Source organism: Hesperophylax consimilis, chromosome 3 (assembly GCF_061612785.1).
Source record: "Hesperophylax consimilis isolate HC1 chromosome 3, BYU_Hcon_1.0, whole genome shotgun sequence".
NCBI classification, from domain to species: Eukaryota; Metazoa; Arthropoda; class Insecta; order Trichoptera; family Limnephilidae; genus Hesperophylax; species Hesperophylax consimilis.
The window spans coordinates 35,618,611-35,638,083 of record NC_142838.1 but is presented as its reverse complement, the minus strand read 5'-3'; the positions used below and the strand labels follow the sequence as shown (position 1 = coordinate 35,638,083).

Here is a 19,473-nt window from a genome sequence, read left to right as displayed (position 1 = left end):
CCAAGTCGAAGCAAAAAGAAGCATGGAGAAGTAAGGGGGGTTAGAAGAAGCAAGACGAAGAAAAAATAAGCGGAAAAGGGGTGGAGGAACCAAGAAGAAGCGAGAAGAGCTAAGAAGAATCAAGAAATATAAATAGAGGGCAGGATGACGCAAGAAGATGCAGGAAGAGAATAAGTGAGCCTAGAAGAGTCAAGAAGAAGCCAGAAGAAGCAAGAAAAACCAAAAAGAAGCAAGAAAATTCAATAAGAGATAACAAGAGACAAGAAGATCCAAAAAGGGACAAGAAGAAGCAAGAGAGGGGGGAAAAGGTTGCAAGAAGGTGCAGGAAGAGTGAAGAAGTTCCACGAAGAACCAAAAAAACCTAGATGAGCTATGAAGGAGCGAGATGCAAGCAAAATAAAGGCGATCCAAGAAGAGTTAAAAGAACTAAAAAGAGAAAAGAAGAGCAAAGAACATTTAAGATCAGGTCAACAAGAACCAGAAAGAGCCAAGAAGAGGAGAACAGTTATAAGAAGAGTCAAGGCGAGTCAAGAGGAGCCAAGAAGATCCAAAAGAAGCAAGAAGAAGGAAGACATAAAAAAGCAACGCTCAATCAATTCATTTATTCCTGCCCGTATCATACCATATCGTATCGTATTGAGACCGATACATTATTAGGGACTAAGATCTGAAAATTTTATTATAACCATGATCCAACGTCGCATTCAGGCTGAATAATCATTTTAAAAAAAGCCTGGAAAAAAGCATTGCTAATGGTCGCCAGAATTGTGAGGGTAAATATGACAATTTGGCAGTCTTGGTGGCCAGAAAAAGACGTCCCAACGTTAACAAGGAATACATTATTAAATAAGCTTAATTTAACAGACTATATTTGTGAAATCTTGCATTATTAAATGTGATCTTCACTTTAGGTCCGGCTTAGAAAATAAACTCCGATCTGCTGGGAAATCGGAATTTTTTCAGCTGACTCGTTTGTTCTTTACCAACGAAATCAAAATCAAACCCACGACTCTAATAAAGTGATTTGTGAAACCTACCATAATAACGCGTTTAGAATAGTAGTACATAATACGTATTTTGTGTCTCCCGTGCTATTGCAGCGCCGCATTTCAGATTAGAACATAGAAGATAATGGATTACAAACAAAAATAAATGAAAAAATAAATAAATACCGAAATAAAACAAAAATAATAAAAAAACAGTAATCCAGAAAGACATTATCTGTGATAAGAAATTAATTATTATCTGTGATAAGAAATTAATAATTATCCGCGATAAGAAATTAATGAATATAATATTTATCTGCGATAAGAAATTAATGAATACAATAATTATCTGTAATAAGAAATTAATGAATTTAATAATTATCTGCAATAAGAAATTAATGAATATAATAATCTGCGATAAGAAATTCATGAATACAATAAGCTTAGCGCAGAAATATCAGTGAACGAAGAATGGTAGCTCATTGTGTTTATTATCGTTTATCAGATGAAAGTGAGAACGAAACGTACGATTTCCAAAGTAAGGGTTTTCCATTTAAATTGTGTGCAGTTTTTGACTAGTTGAGTCGTCCACTTTACATAGTTCCTAAGCCGTTCATTACGGGGTTATATTTGGATCCAAAAAGCTTATTGTGCTTTTTGTAACATTGGTTTGCGGCAGAAAGCATCGCTTTTCGATGGAAACAGTTTTTAAATATTTCACAATATCGCGATAAACTTAACACTTTATATAATGAAATTTCAAACCATTTGCATGCTGTATTTTTAGCTTCGTATTTCACGGCTGCGATAGAATTTAGTGTGTAATTTACATTCTCCATAGAAAGGGGAAGAAAATGCGGAACAGCGATTTAAAAGCGACCAAACCAGTTATACATATGTATTATTGAAATTATCTGATCGAAATCAACGTCAACTACAAATAAAGTTAAAAATGTATATGCATAGTCGTATGCAGAAAACCTCGCGAGTAATTAGTAAGAAATTTAATGTAACCAATAATACGGAACTCCAATTTATTCGTCAACTTAGTTGGAAAACAGAGATACTTGCAAGCTAAATTAATTGGCACTAACTTAAGTTAAATCAAGTAGATGGTTGACACTTCTAGGTTCAAATCGTCCACAATTTCTTTGCTAAAAGGTTCAGTAAATATTTAATCATTAAAGACAATATTAGCAGCAGTCTCAAACGAATAATCTGAACCAGAAAAGGATTCGATCGCATCTTGGAATTGAAGTTAATATGGTCGAATTAACTCAGTGGTCAGAGCAATTCACCAGCAAGGCAGAGGTCGTGAGTTCAATTCTCAGTTCCGATCGAATCTTTTTTTTTTCTTTTTCACATTTTTCAGAGTGGTTATTACTGTCTTCAATGATTAAATATTACAATTTATGGTTTTACTAAATAAGTTATTCCTCTAAAAAATATTTGCAGAATATCGTGTGTTTTTTTATTTACGACTTAACTTATTTTTATTTAACCTACTGAACGATAGATATTTCCAATAGTCAGTTGCTGTACTGTAGGTAAGGTACAATTCTAAAATCCCCTTTCAATTGCTGTTATTTGCCTATTCGATTCGATAATGATACGAAATGGAAATAAACTGATTACCCACATCCCTTCATGTATGGAAAAGCCATTATAAGATTGTTTGAAATATTACGACATTTTACGATGGTAATTCACGTCAGAACTAGTAAAAAGAAGGTAGAAAAATATTGATTTGATATTTTCATATTGGTAGGTACAAATTCACAATAATAAATGATAAAACGTCGCGATTATGACACGTGGTAGGGTGAATAAAAATAACGTTTCCAACATTTATTAAGACGTTCACACTGTGTTAAAATTTCTTGCTCTTATTTAAGCATGTTTAGTTTAATAATAATATGTGGTTTCGCCAATACGCATTAATTTACACATTCATCTCATGCATACCGCTATGTAAATACATGCGACCACTGTACTGAGATAATATTATTGTTCCTTTGTCCTACCTTCTTCGATTCCTGAACCTTTCTGTGCATATTGTGTAGTCAGTCTGTTACAATATCCCGCATAGCTCACTAAAACCGCATCCACGCGAGCTCTTTCCTCACTTACCTTATTACCTCTTTAAATCCCGCGCTAATATCGTGCAAAAAAATATGTGTTCAGTGCCATTGCTGTGAGAAGAACTAACAGGAAGAAACGCTTGCCCTTGTTCCTAATGGTGAGTCCTTCCTTCCGTACAACATATTATTGTCTTATGTTCAGTGGTAATTACACTAACATCCAAGGACCTTAGTCAAACATTTTTTTACACTAATAAAACAACATATCATAACATCTTTTACAGACCAATATGTCTGACCGTTTTAAGGTTAAACGTAACGTACATTATAATCTACGCGTTCATCGATGGCTTTAATTTATTTATTTTACTAAACAACCTTTTTTTGCAATTTTAATATTAAAACGAATTATTTGTTTGCGCCCGTATTTTTTTACATTAACTCCACACAGGACGTCTTGAAGGAAAATAATTTCCCTCGGGGCCTAGTGGATGCTGTGTGGGATGTCTTTTTGAGGAGAGGAAGGAGTGAACGTAAGTCTTGAAGAGAGACCCATGTTGTAGGAGGGAGGAAACACATATGCCGGCAAATCATCCACAGCCGAGCAATTGAACTCAAGAATGAATGTCGTAGAAGCGACCCGTTCTCGTGTGACAAATGTCAACCGTGCACTTATGTTGGGCGCACGTTCGGCCTGTTTCCCGACTATGCACTGGTGTTGAAGGGATTAATGACGCCAGTCTCTCGCAGCATCTTCCGTTGTAATATCGGTAGAACAGGGACAGCACACCTACCTGACGCCTGTGCACTAAGGATAACAATTCGGTGTGAGGAGAGGGAAAATATCAAACGGATCGCCCGTTTCTGCTCAGAGCCAAGTGTTTTTTTCGTGAATTTTGTGGCATGAAAATGCCCGAAGCAAAGCGAAAATCTCTCCGGTCTTTCAAAATCTTTCCACTAAGGAAGTGGAAATCGTTATGATTTATTAACATTACAATTAAAAAAAAATAACTATGACTGACTAATATGTATTTTTAATTGTAAATTCTGAGCTCGACTGTAGCGAACTCTAGACTAGTAAATATAAGAGTACCTACTCGACACACTAGGCATAAAGACCTATCCCATTGTCACTGTTCACAAACAAATTATGTACCAAACTCTAGACGCCAATTCCTTGTCTACATAGTTGGGCAAATGAATATACAAATAATATCGAAATTCGATGTTTAAAATAAACCCAAACAAATCTTTCATGTCAAAATATTATTTCTGAAAATATCTCGATTATCATATTTGTACTATTATTAAATTGTAAACCAAGAAACGATTGTTTATTAGTAAACTTTGTGTACAAATTGTAACCAGAAAGCTTCATGGGCGTATAAAAGAGTAACAAAATAAAATTTAAAAAATACAATAATAATTTCATTTACAACTTGTTATTAACTTGTTATGTAATGCATTTTCACGAAAACAATTAAATTTGTTGATGGCGTGTTCGTTAGAACAAGAAATAGTGTTGTTTCAAATGATACTTTTCTCATGAAAAGTTGTAAGCTGCAATAAAGTTTTATAGCATACATTTAATAATTCTGAAAGAAATTTCAGCAGCATGTCAGTAATTTAGTTTTTTCCAATTTAAAAGTTGGCATTCCAAGCAATGTTCTAATAAAATATCGTGTTTAATAATTCTACTGTAGATTTGAAAAAATAGAAGGCCAAAACAAGTGTCATTTGTTATTTTTAATGTTAATTTCGTCGTTGTTGCATATTTGTCGCCCCTCGTAAGTATCGTAAAACAGTAGGAACATATCAACCCCAATCATCCTACACTGAATAAATATTAAACTATTGTAGTGTATGATACAAAAACCGTTCGTGTTGTGAAAAACTAATAGATGTAAATCTATAAACTATAATGCCCACAGAACTTTCAAGACCAACATCAGAACTTTCAAATGAAGCAAGATCATTCACATGGTAAAGGCCTCCTTTTCCCACTCCTATTTTCCTCGTGATAAACACAATTGTTTGATCTTATTTCCTCATTAAAAATTACAGTCCATTCGTCGAGTACCAATCGATGGGTACACAACAGCTACAGTTAAAGAACACGCTCCCTGAAAGCTTGTTACATACCTACATCTATTTGAATTTAGATTTTGTTTCCTCGATACATGTATGCAAATCTTGGAAGTGAAAATTAACCTACGATCGAGCTAAAACTCGGCAAATACACTTTTTGTCAATAACAATGAATTCTATCTTACCTTTGGTGGTAATGACGCATACACACGCGGATATATACGCATTTATCTGAAATTGCACATTGTTTATGACGGGTTGATTTTTCTGACATGAAATGCTAAAAACCCATGGTAAATATTTGCTATTTAGAATCACTTTTTACATAATCGCAATACATATAATCACCAAAAACAATGTGAGCTGATTTTGCAAAAAATCGGCGCTATACAAACCATCCAAATATTATTATTATTATTATTATTTCGCTTCAACTTAATTACTGTGAGAAAAATTATTTCAGTTATCGGAATTGTAAAATAATTCATTTAAATAGCAATTATGCCAAAAATTAATGTACGTATAATTTTTTCAACCATGTTAAATTTATGACATTAGACAATGGTGCCAACCATGTAATGAGCTGGAATGATTTGAGATTTTCACGGCCAAAAGTACTATAGTGATTTGGTTTTGGGGTATTATGCCGTGTTGCGCTCCCGCCTTCTTTAGCCAGGACAGCATCGCAGTGTCCATCATCAGGGCAGATGTGTAATGGTTTAATTGGACACTGCAATACAGTCCGAAACGTTGGCTAAAGAAGGAGGTAGCGCAACACGGCATAATATCCCAAAAACAAATCACTATAATATAATGAGCTGTTGATATTATATTCCAATTTAAACCCTTCAGGTTTCATTGAAAGAAAAGCGATGTATGATATTGAATTTTGAATTGAAAATCTTTTGCAAAAAGCTTTACCTCAGTGATAAAAATCATTCAATTCCTTTATTTCATACTCGCGGCGCTACATGATCGCCGTATCGCGTGGTATTAGGCAGGGGCAGGGCGCGGTCGGTTAAGGCCTCAATATAACCTACTTTAAGGCGATGTGATACCATCAACTATCATCATTCCAAAGTCGATATAAAACTGGAATACCACAGGCATGATCGAACAATCTAAATCAGATTTTTTTTAAATTTTTTAATTTTATTATTTTTTTAAGACAACCTTTCCGCAGCAGTACTTTCGATCCTAGATTTCAGCGTCATGAAAATTGTTCAAAATTTTTAATCTGTTTTTGGGGTAGTACTACCCACAATCCTACATTGTTATGTACTATGTTCATCTTTGAAGTTTCAAAATATCATTTTATTTGTTTTATTACTTACAAGATGCACTTCCACTGCAATGTACCTTTTTACCCTTGAAAAATGTTGGTACTTTTAATCAATTTACCCTTGATACAAAATTTAAAAAAATTTATTTGTGTTGAAATTGTTCAAATTACTTAAATATTTTTGAATTTATATCAGTCATTGCTTATAGTAATTGGAAAATAGATGCATGTATTGAATGTGGTATGTATGTACTTTCAAAATTATGCCAGTGATTAAAAACACCTCCAGTTACTGCACTTTTAATATTGAAAAGTTGAATTGGCTTTCAAGGTCGTAAGAAAACTAGAAAACCAACTTTAATTGGCATCAAAGGGAAATTTCGTTGATCCTATTATTAAATTATGCGACGAACATTTTGTTTTTAATGTTTGATTTATGGAAAGTTGCCAAATAACCATGTATAATAGCCCACTACCTAAACTGTAATGGAGCTGTTCCGTGTAGAGTCGGGTAACGTTTTTATTATTATTAGACAAAATAAAAGAATTTTATAGATTTAATGCCGCTTAGTTAAGGCCAAGTAGTACGCGTTCAAAGATGGTTTGAAAGGGATATTTATATAAAAATACGAATGTTAGAAGGAGGGTGCTTACATTAAAAAAAATAATAATTGAGCGAAAATATTTAATAAAACACGATCGAGATGAAACTCGGCAAAAAGACTCGTTGTCGATGACAATGCGTTCTATCTTACTTTTTGTGGTAATTACGAATACACACGCGGATATATACGAATTTATCTGAAAATGCACATTGTTTTTTACGGGTTGATTTTTCCGACATGAAATGTTAAAAACCCAAGGTAAATATTTGCTATTTAGAATCACTCTTTACGCATAATCACCAAAAACAATGTGAGCTGATTTTGCACAAAAACGGCGCTATACAAATCACATATATTTGAAATGTTGAAATAGAGCAACAATCTCTCGATAAATGCTTTAGTTGTATTTTAAGATACACTGTGAATTTTCTCATGCCTATAATATAATAAATAAGAGAAAAAGGTGTCCCAGGAGTTGCGAGAGTTAAGGAGTGGGTGTGTTGCAGAAACCAGGCTATCATGCGGTCTTTCACTAACTGCGCGGCTGCTCTAAACAAAAAATATAAACAGCTGAGCTATTGCAGAAACATTCAAACGTGATTGTAAGTATCTTCCATAACTATGATTTTGTTTAAATATTTAATATTATCTCCATGATGCGTTACAAAATCTTAAGGTAAAATGATAATTCCAGTAAGTACCTACTTACAAATAAATTGCACTTTTTTAATTGTGTCTAAGACATTTCTATTTGTATTATTATAAATATACCCAATCGGATCTGTGATGTCATAATTAAAATAACAAAACACCTGTTTTAATCACACAAATGATAATAGAGTTTAAATGATATATTATAACACACTTACACTTACGCTCACACTTTAGCTTAATCCAGTTTTATCTAAATAGCTAATAGCAATATGGGGAAACACAAATTATACATTTAAACGAAACCCCCACGAAAAAACTATACCAAGAAATGAACTTATTGAAAATCCGAAAATTGTACGAATGTAACATATATGCCTTTTAATCAACAGAATACAAAATGAACACATGAACACAACATTTATAAAAAATTCACAAGTATACAGACACTATACAAGACAACAATAATAAATTACTAGCAGTTAAAAACCCGCTCCGCGGGTTTTTGCTGCTAGGCCCGGGCGGGCGGCACTTCTTGCACGGCACTGATATTAACTGTTATGGTACCTAAAATAATTTGCTCATAGGAGACTTGCAGTGCTTAAATATGTGTTACAACCGTCAATGTCTATAAGTTGAATCAATATCGTTATAGTTTGTCACAACAATTAAAGATAGTTATAACAAAGATGACTGAAATAATAGATTATTACATATTGATTAATTGTACCCGTGTTTATGGATAAAAGGAGGGTAATTGTGCGATGAGATTAACAGTCGGTTTAATTAAAAGGTGTAAATTTTACTCCAACTGGTGGTAATTCTTTACCTAAAACTGTTACTGTATCTAATAAAGTTTAAAGTTAGAATATATATACACCTTCATCAGGAGAGTAAAAATCTATATATAAAGGTAGATTATTACAATATAGCGCCCCTGAGGTGATATCTCACAAAAGCGGCGCTATGCAAATTGTCCAATTAATAAATAAATATAATGTTTACATTTTATTATGTACGTATGCATTGATATACAATGGAAATAGATAAAATAATGCTATCCTATTAAACTTTATTTTATTAAAAAAACAAATAACTTTTTTAACATCACTTTATTATATACAACCAATACATGTTTCATGAACGAAGTATACACCGAAGTAAAAAATTAAATATAGATTACAATTGGAAAAAAGAAGTGGAAGGAGGGGGGAGGGGTAAGAGTAGGCTGGGTTTATAAGAATTCGGAATATACAATTCGAAGTATACACCGAAGTAAAAAATTAAATATAGATTACAATTGGAAAAAAGAAGTGGAAGGAGGGGGGAGGGGTAAGAGTAGGCTGGGTTTATAAGAATTCGGAATTACAATATGAAAGACCAGTTAAGTGGGAAAATATTTAAAAGAGAGTTTATAAAAAAAATCTTGTTAATTATATCTACTTTTATAAACATGTTCTCTTATTTCTAAAATTTCGAAATTATTTATTTGTGATGCTTTATATCCTGTGTAAATTATTTTAAGACCTGAAAAAAAATTGCATAAAACCATAAAACAATATATTCATAAGACAAATAACATTTAATAACGGTTATTCTAATAAATTGAAAGTTGAAATACTAAATAAAAAAATTGAACATATTCTCTTCAAACGGTATTTTTACCCTATTTCTTAAGATATAAATAAACAATCAGGATTAAAGCATCGCAAATAAATAATTTTTAAATTTTAGAAATTATAAAACATGTCAATATAAAATCAGATATAATTAATAAGCAAAAAAAAATATAAATAATAATGAAAAATGCCATTGCAAAGTTTAAATAAACTTCCAGAAGAAATCTTCTTATGAAACGCTTTGGTCAAGTAATTTTGCATATTTAAATATTCGCGCCAGTTATTTGGTTAGTTTTTACACCGCCAGAGGTGCGCTCTGTGTCGGCCAGCTATTGCCGGCCATATTGAATGAACGCGTGCTTTTTTCGTCAAACGTCAAACGTAATCACGTAATTGTGGATAATTTTCACTGTAATTTAATTAATCCAATGGATTATAAACTTTCTAAAACATATTTTCTTCGATATTATCCAAAAATTATATGAGGAGAAACGATATTCTTGAAGAAATATCGTATTACATGTGGCGATTCTTTTTAAGTATGAAATCGTGTCTTAATTTTTAATGTCTTATTTTTTTTTGTATCCAGTCGCCTGCAAACCGAAATGAACCTTACGGTCGCTTAAAATTGAGGGGCAGATTGGTATTTTTTGCCTGCAGACCCCCAATGCAGAATTTATCCGAATCACATAATATGAATTTGACCAATCAGAGGGCCTACATCGTCCAGACGCTGGGACAATAATACTATCAGATACACCAATACTTTTGGTAATGACTATAAAGATTTGCAAATATAAACAAGTCATTGCCCAATTTATTTCAGAAAGAAGAACATCTTATTTAATATAATTTAACTATACAAATTACGTGGCTCTGTTTATCTTACCAACTAATTTAACCAATGTATTGTAATTTTCCTGGTGTTAAATTTTTCCATCACGCATGTTGGAGTATCTAGTTTCGATTTTATTTCGTTTTTGACTTTGTTTTCGTTTTAGGAGTTGTTTTTTATATTGTCTTCTATTTACTTTTTGATTTTGTTTTATGATTCAGCTTTGATGTTCTTTGTAATAAATGAAAAAATAACATGTACCCTGCCGGGCGTGAAATTAGAAATAAAATAATCACAGTAGAGACTGAAAGTGGTAAAAGAACAATAGTCCATGAGGATATACACATTTACAAACTCTACATTGCAACCAAAAAAAAAAAAAAAAATATGCAATATATACAAAAATATACAAAAAAATATAGTATAAATTTACAAAAACCTAAATTTAAAAAAAAAAAACAAATCAAAAAAAAAAATTACAAAAAAAAATATATAAATAAATAAAATACCTACAGTCAAAAAAAAATTCAAAAAAAAATGTATTTCAGCCCTATAAGTTGCTATAGGCAGCTCACTCACCGGGTAGAATAAAACCATCCCACAGGTACTTATCACCCCCTCAGTTCACGAGACATGGAGATTGATTTCCCCGAACCTCGAAAGTTTACAATAGGATACCCCTTCCAGATAGCATTAAGGTGACACAATACCCTGATAACGGGGATTTGCCCCGACGCTCACATTAATTATTTATGATGAGCTTATTACTAAAATCTTAAATATTTTTAGAGGGATTCCCAGGGATGCAAGTTATTTATATTTAAGATTAATAAAAACAGGACCTTATCATTAAATATATTATGTAAAAAGGTATGTACATTTTATTAAATGTAAAATGTTGTAAGATAAGCGGCAAGGTACGGCTACGCGGCCCTTTTCATACAAAACTTAAATTTGGATTTGCGGCCATAATACCTAAGCAAACTGAAAAAAAAAAATTATCCAAAGGTTTAGCAAATTTCTATTACGGATATGTGCTATTTTATTTATTCGTGTTTTAAATATTGAAACATGCGCCAAGAATTTAGACAAATTTGGAATTATTTTGCGAGTTATTTGTATGTATTAAAAAAATTATCTAGCCTTATTATCTAGATCTAGACAGAGAAAATATATGATAAATAAAATAAAAAATAAAACTTTGTGAAAACGGCGTTCTTTTGAGTAGAAATTTTAATTTAATCCAACAAATTGGTTCCAACTTATATCGGTCGTTTGTGATTTAAATTTACTCCCATCAAAATATTTTCTTCAAATCATAATTATTTTTTATTTTACATTTCATCATATAAGTAGAATAAATAGAGCAAAATTATTTTTTTAAATAATCATATCAACTCGCAAACAATTGCCAAATTTGCCTCTAAAATTTTGAAAAATGTCATTCATTAATGGCCTTTATGTTATAATTTAAAACATAAATAAATAAAGGAACACGTCCGTACTGCATATTTGCAATAAATTTTATAAAATAAAATAATTTTCAGTTTTGTTGGGTGTTTTGGCCACTTTCGAATCGAATACATTTACAAAAAACATTTAAAAAAAACTGTTCATTCTTAAGATTAACATTATAATTGTAATAAACTTGAATGTGGTGTGTAGTTAGAAACGAAAATATTTATATTTCTACGACTCTTATCTTCTTCGATATGAATAAAAATGTAAATGTTCGCGTTTTTAAAATCTTAAATCTCTGAAAGTTTTCCACCGATTGCTTTGAAATTTTGTCACAACTTTGTATTCAAATAAGCGTGTGTTATTATATAGATGTCACATGTGATTGTGTTTTTTTTTAAACAGCGCCATCTGTTGGACGTAAAATAAAGCGTAACACGCGCTTTTTTTGACAAATGCTTGTGGGTTACATCTACATTAAAAATAATTAATAATTGTGTAAATAAATTATTAATTTTTTTATAAATTCAATAATATTATTATTAGATTTATAAAAACAGTTTATTGTAATGTAAGTATTTAACAATTTATTTACACAATTTATTAAAAATTTATTTATCTTTGTCAAGTTTAATTTGTAGAAATCCATTTTAATTCTTAATTTTTTTATATATTATTAAATATTTATTATTAGATTTATAAAAACAGTCTATTTTTAAACAAGTTCTGCTGTGTAATTATTATTACGCGTGACAGCTGTTTCGCCCTCTGAAGGCATTATCAAACTGTCCTCGCAGCCCTCTGAAGGCATTATCAAACTGTCCTTGATAATAATTAAGGCATTATCAAACTGTCCTCGCAGCCCTCTGAAGGCATTATCAAACTGTCCTTCATAGGGCGATAATGCCTTCTATCGCCCTATGAAGGACAGTTTGATAATGCCTTCAGAGGGCGAAACAGCTGTCACGCGTAATAATAATTACACAGCAGAACTTGTTTAAAAATAGACTGTTTTTATAAATCTAATAATAATATTATTGAAAATATAAAAATATTAAGAATTAAAATGGAGTTCTACAAATTAAACTTGATAACGATAAATAAATTCCTAATAAATTGTGTAATTAAATTGTTAAATATTTACATTAATTTTCATCTACATATTTTTTGTTTTATTCTCTTTTCGTCTTAATCGCTTCATTAAGTTCACTTCGTAGTGTTCTTTCTTATCTTTTCATTATACATTGTTACTTTTTCATAACACGGTTATTCTAATTGTTACTATGTCCATATACAATTATGTTGTTCGTTAACTGCTACTAACCTAATATACAATAACTAATCAACATGAATACACATGTATATGTTCGTTTGTTCAAAATCTTAGTCTAGTCTCCGATAGTTCTTCACCGATTGCTTTCAAATTTTGACACAATGTTGCATTTGAATAAGCGTGTGTTTTTATATAGATAGATGTTACCTGTGACTGGTAAAAACATTTTTTTTAACAGCACCATCTGTTGGACGTAAAAACAGCAGTTTCTCTGTCTGCACATACAGACTGAGTCACAATGAAAATAGGCGGAAACACAGGTTTCCCTAGTAAGGTGTGCACAAAACATTACTAGTTAACTATTTACATACAGTTACTCATTATTTTACATTAACATTTTTGATATTAGTTGCACCGCTTGCACTATCATAAATTTACATATAAACTGTATGTACGGATATAAACGGATAGCAACAAATTAATAAATCAGTCTCGGAAATCTGTAAAGATTTTATGTTCAATAAACCAACCACAATTAATAAAAAAGAAGTAAAAAATTTGACTGGTTCTTTCAGGCACATTTCCCGAAAGAAGCAGTTAGTCCTGACATCTACCGATAAACCAAATTCAACATGATAAATTGATATTCGTGACCTTGGTTATGAAGCCCAACTGTGACATACGAGTACAATGTCAAAGTCGAAGAAAATCCAACACCAGAACACAAAAGGTTCAATAAACTATTGAAATTATTTGAAATGTCGAAATATTTCATAATGACAAAATGGCGACACATCACGTGATAGATATTTGTATTACCTACAGTAATAATTTCTTATCATCAAAAATATACAAAACATAGAAAGTCAAAATTATAATATTGCAGCGTATTAACTGTATTCTTATTATTGTTGGAAAAATAATAAATTAAGGAATGTCATCTAAATGTTGTTCCCAATCAATAATTTGGGCATCAAAACGGTGTCCAGAAAAATCTTGGTTTTCGTGTTCATCAATTCGCAATAAAATATGAAATGCCATCACTCTAAGATTCGACAGTTGAATTGGTACGCGATGACTAATGTGTGGAAACAGAATCAGAGCTAGGGCCAAAGGGAGGTATTCGAAGTAGTATAGAGCATCTAGATTGCATTGGATACTCACGATTGGGTGGCGGAGGGTGGTAGCAGGTGGGGAGGAAGTTCTCCAAGTCACTCCTATGCGGTTATTGCAATAGCGGCCTTTCTGATTGTTACGGAATTAGAAGCTTAACGGCTGCCTGTCATTATGCAATCAAAATGGGGTGGATCGAACTTCTGTAACACCCTAAACAGAAAACTAACAAACCCAGGCGATTTGTTAGTCCGTCGCTATGGAGATGGAGAATTAAACCTTGGCGGTGTGATTAAAGCTTCAACTAACTAACTAACCATCACGCGTTTCACCCGCAGAGGCAGAGAGGATGGACCGCCAAATAACTCGGTCTTGGCATACATTTCTTGGTTCATTTACATTCATACATCGTCTCGTACATACCCTCCTGTTATTCTGACTCTAACAACACTCCCATCTTTTTTTTTAATTTTTTTTTATAGTGAATACCTCACAAGAGTCCCAACTGCTCCCGTCTGGAGCCAGTGAGACTATGGCATCCCCAATTGGGGGATGTTGTGAGGCTGAAGGTAAGTGGGGAAGGGAAAGAGGAAGGTAGGGAAGTACCTGGCTATTCAGATCTAGTCACTAAACACGGCTAAAGCCATTTGGAGCAACGTTTCAATTCTGAATGGTGGTCTTACACCAGGGCGATACTGGTAGTATCTTCCACTCTGGAACGTGCCGCAAATATACTATATATTATTTTAATTAATTAATTGTGAAATAACACAAATTAATCAAATAAAATTTATCTGCGCACGCCGGGTTCGAACCCGCGACCTTCGGAATGGCAGTCCAATGCGTTACCACTGGACTATGCCGGCCGTCAAGTTGAGAAATCTATTCTTGTGTTTGAGATTGGGAGTAGTGCCTCTTCGTAGTATTTACCAACTTATCAAACAAATTTGCAAAAAAGAGCCTCTGAATAACATATTTATGATTTTTTCCACACAAGAGGACCTAAGGAAAATAATTTCCCTCATTGATAATTTGTCTCTGGGGATTCTGTGTGGAGGGTCTTTTTGATGAGAGGCAGGAGTAAACATGGCTCTTTAAGAGACCCATTTTGTAGGAGGGAGGAAACACAAAGTACGGAAAATCGTTCCACAGCCGAGCTGTTGAACTCGAGAACGAGTCGTATAAGCGACCGTCCTCCTGTGACAAATGTCAACCGTGTACATATGTTGGGCGCCCTAAAGATGCCTGCCTGACGCTTGTGCTCTGAATCTATTACACGTTTCTGCACTTAGTCGAGTTTTTTCAGGTATTTTGGGGATCCAGTCCAAAGGTGCTGCCAAATTCAACAGTGGGGCGTACTTGCAATTTGTACAGGATCAGTAGTTGTGTACTATTAAATTATCTCCGGTCCCTGTATAGTAAACCCATCTTCTGTGAGGCTAACTTGACTATGGCTTCGATGGAGCCTCCGTGCCTGAGCTGGTCGCTTAATTGTCAAGATTGGTACCGATACATAATAATATTGACGAGTGTTTCCCAACCAGGGGCGAACACATGACTGTTAGTGACATTAACATTAGTAGAATGTGTTTAAATGTTGCCTAATGATTCCTGCAAAAAAGGTTTGGCTGCTTTTTAAAATTGACAAATGGAGTCTGGATTTAGCAAGGGCGACGTGAATCGAATAAGTTTGAGGACCACTGATGCGGACAGTAAAAAAATAAAACACTGCACGCCACTGGCTTAAACGTAGGTACAAAACGTTAATAGATTAATCATGTTTGATACAGAAGTTGATTAATGAACTACTTTTGAACTAGATGGTCGGGAAATTAATTGCATTAGTTCACTGAGTGGTGATGGAACAATTAAATTCTACGGCGATTAATGCCATTAGCACACGAGATTAGTTTTTGTTTGCATTTTACCTATTTCACTATTTCATAAAGCAATAGTTATAATCAGTTTTCCATCATGAAAATTCATTGGAAAGTCATAGGATATATTTGGTTAGGTAATGCCATAATAATACGATGGAATTGTCGATAATACATAATTGATGTCTACTTTAAATGCCTATTCATGTTTTATTTCAAATCAATAGTTTTTATTATCGGATGGAACGTATATGGGTTGATTTGCCATGCGTCCAGATTTAGTGCAAATTGTCAGGATCTGGCAATCTCCTCCATCAAAATCAAATTAGTTCTGAAAGTAGTCCTAAGAAAGGTATTACATTTAATTAATGTAATACATACTTACCCAATTGTTAGCACTCTGAAATAAAAAATACATCAATGCTCATTATTAGAATATGCATATTTGAGAGGTTAAAACAAAAATCAATATATCAATCAACATTATAAACAACGATCAATACCTACAGAATTTTAAAAAGAATTTATAAGTATTTAGAAATTTTATGATTCTTAAAACAGGGGTAAGAGTTGGAGTGAAAGAACAAAAAAACGCCTGGAAGAGGAAGAAGGAATCAAAATAACAAACCATTTCCAAGAAAATATTAAGTTGTTTTGGAAGGAAGCCAAAAGGTCCCGGAGTGGCCCAGAAAACGGAAGCATGAAAGTGATAAAATCGAAGGATGGAAAAATGTTGAATGAGGAAAAAATAAAAGAGAGATGGATGAAGTATGCGAGCGATGTTTGGGCACCGTACCACCAGAAGTACATTGAAATGATAGAGCAAATCCAGAAGAAATTCCTCAGGTATGTCTATATGCGGACGCATGGAACCTATCCCAGGTTCATGCACCATATTGACTTACTTGAGGAAACTAATTCTGTGAGTCTGGAAACTAGGCGGAAAGCAAGCCTAGCCATTATATCCTTCAAAATTTGGAACAATTTTATTGATAGCCCATTCCTCTTGGGATGCTATGATTTATATGTACCAGACCACTACAGCCGAAGTCGATACCATGACTTATTCAGAGTACCAAAAGGCAAAACCGACGTCCTGGCAAAGCATAGCATGACGAGGGGAATGGTGCTGTTGAACGAACTAGCAAAGAATTTGGATGTAAGTGACTGTTCTCTAAATGACCTAAAACAATTATCGAAGAGTCACTTACCCAAATGCTGATATGATGTAAAATTATACTTTATGTAAAATATGTAAAATTGTATGTAAAATTGTACTGTATGTAAAATTGTACTGTATGTAAAATTGTACTGTAACTGGAACGAATGTTCTGTTGTACAATTAAAAAAAAAAAAAAAAGTATTTCGAGGAACTCTTCGAAAGCGACCTGAATGTTACCGAAATTAGCGTGGATGAGATAAAAAGATCGATTAAATGTATGAAGAATGGTGAGGCTGTCGGTGTCGACAATATTGATGCCGAATATTTTAAAGAAGATATACCCGTATAATTCTCACATGATTGTGCAATCTTTTTAACCAATATTTAAAGACGGGTTACACGCCTTTAGATTGGAGAAGGGCTGTGAATGTGGGAATCATAGGGCTATAAGCCTGCTAAGTTCAGTTGGCAATCTGTTTAGTAGAATTTTAATTGAAATGGTAAGAAAGGAAACAACGGATAAAATATGGGATGGGCAAGGTGCTTTTATGAATGGAAGGGGGAGTATGGATCAGATATTCTCATTGCGTGTGCTCACTGAGAAGTTTCTGGCAAAAAACAAAAGTTTTCTGTGCCTTTGTAGATCTACAAAAAGCATATGACCGAGTCGACAGGAAAAAGCTGTGGAAGGTGTTTTCCAAGTATGGAGTGAATACGAATCTGACTCAGGCAATTGCGTCTCTGTATGAGGGAAGCGTTGCATGTGTTAGGGTGAACGGTGGTTTTACGGGGTGGTTTGATATCACAAAAGGTCTTAAACAAGGCTGCGTAATAAGGACAAACAACCAAACTGCAGAAACTGTTGCACTCAAAATGAAAAATATAAAATGACATTTCCAGTTAATCATAGGGCAAATGACAAAAACAACTGTAAGGTATATAAAAAAATGCTCGCAATTGCTGAACAAAATATTGAATATTAATTTTTACTTATCAAAAAAAATGCAACAATATATTTTAAATAAGAATCTTTTGTTATATTGTAGTATTTTGATAATTAATGAAGATAATCAATTTTATTTACATGCGTATGTGATATGTAAGTTTTCTTCTTTTAAGATGCTTGTTAATATTAAATTAACACATCAAAAGTTACACACTTTTCTTTACCAGATACAGAATATTAAAATACATTTTATAATCATTGTTTATAGGCCTACACTATTTAAATACGTTCTATACACCTACTCTACATATACTATTATGTCCATTGCCTTGCATCTAAATTATCTATTAATAAATACTGTATTTCAACTTTTTACTTTTATACGGAATGTTATAAGTGTAATATTTTATTATATTTTAAATAAAGAGTATAATAGTTTATATACACCGCAATACCAATATTCCCATTTAAATCTGCACTACTGTTTCAATACTTGTTTTAGCGGCGTAAAATCACGCACACTATCTTACTTACAAATCGTTACCAAATGGAGAATGAAACAAATAAATTATTGTTATCCATTAATTATCATGTTATCAATTAATTATCAATTATCAATTAGTTATCAATTAAAATACAATCAACGAAAAAAATATATTTCATGTAGAAAATGTACAGTATGTATTTACTGGTGCAAATTATTAAACCTACCTTATACTGAACAATACTATAATCTAACCATGAATGTTTTTGGAAATATTTTATTTAAATCATTATGTCTTTTAGTTTCATAGATGATGACAATGATATTAATTTTTGTAAAGTAAATAACCTGCGTGAATGGTTTCAAAAGCAAGATTCAAGGAAATGTGATACAAGTAAACTTAATTTTGTTCAACTGAACATTAGGTCAATATGTAAATATTTCGACCTATTTCATGTTTATTTTAAAGACTGTTTAAATCACGTTGACGTACTCATGCTCTAAAATCTTAGCAGGTGTTCCTCAAGGTTCCATATTAGGTCCTATTTTATATATAATTTATGTATCTTTTATTAAATTTATTTTTAAACATGTAAAACACTTTGTGTACGCGGATGATACTGCATTGGTGTTTTCTTGTAGTGATTTGCAATTATGTATTGAACTTTTACAAAAAGATTACATTGAACTTTTAAAATGGTCTCACGACTCTGGCCTAATCATAAATGCAAAAAAAACTAAATTGATACACATTAGATCACCCAATGCCAAGGTAAATACTATTATACCCGAAATTAAAACACACAATTCAGATTGCCTACATGTTGGTATCCCTGCGTTGTGTACATGTGAAAATATTGAACTGGTTAAAAAATATGTTTATTTAGGTGTTATTATTGATTGTTTTTTCAAATGGTATTTACAGATAAATAAAGTCTGTGAACGACTGAGATCTATTATTAGTAGATTATATAAATTAAAATTTTATGTTCCAATATGCACACTTCGAATAA

At 32.5% G+C, this 19,473-nt stretch overlaps 1 protein-coding gene across 1 annotated transcript in view; it reads right to left on the bottom strand.

Moving 5' to 3' along the window:
- LOC149425355 (calaxin-like) overlaps positions 1–14,374 on the bottom strand; it is a 32,122-nt gene extending 17,748 nt beyond the window's left edge. Inside the window, exon 1 of the mRNA XM_089650772.1 lies at positions 14,309–14,374. Within this exon, the coding sequence (XP_089506898.1) occupies positions 14,309–14,374 (66 nt within the window). The remainder of the gene's footprint in view (positions 1–14,308) is intronic.
- Positions 14,375–19,473: the final 5,099 nt, after the last annotated feature.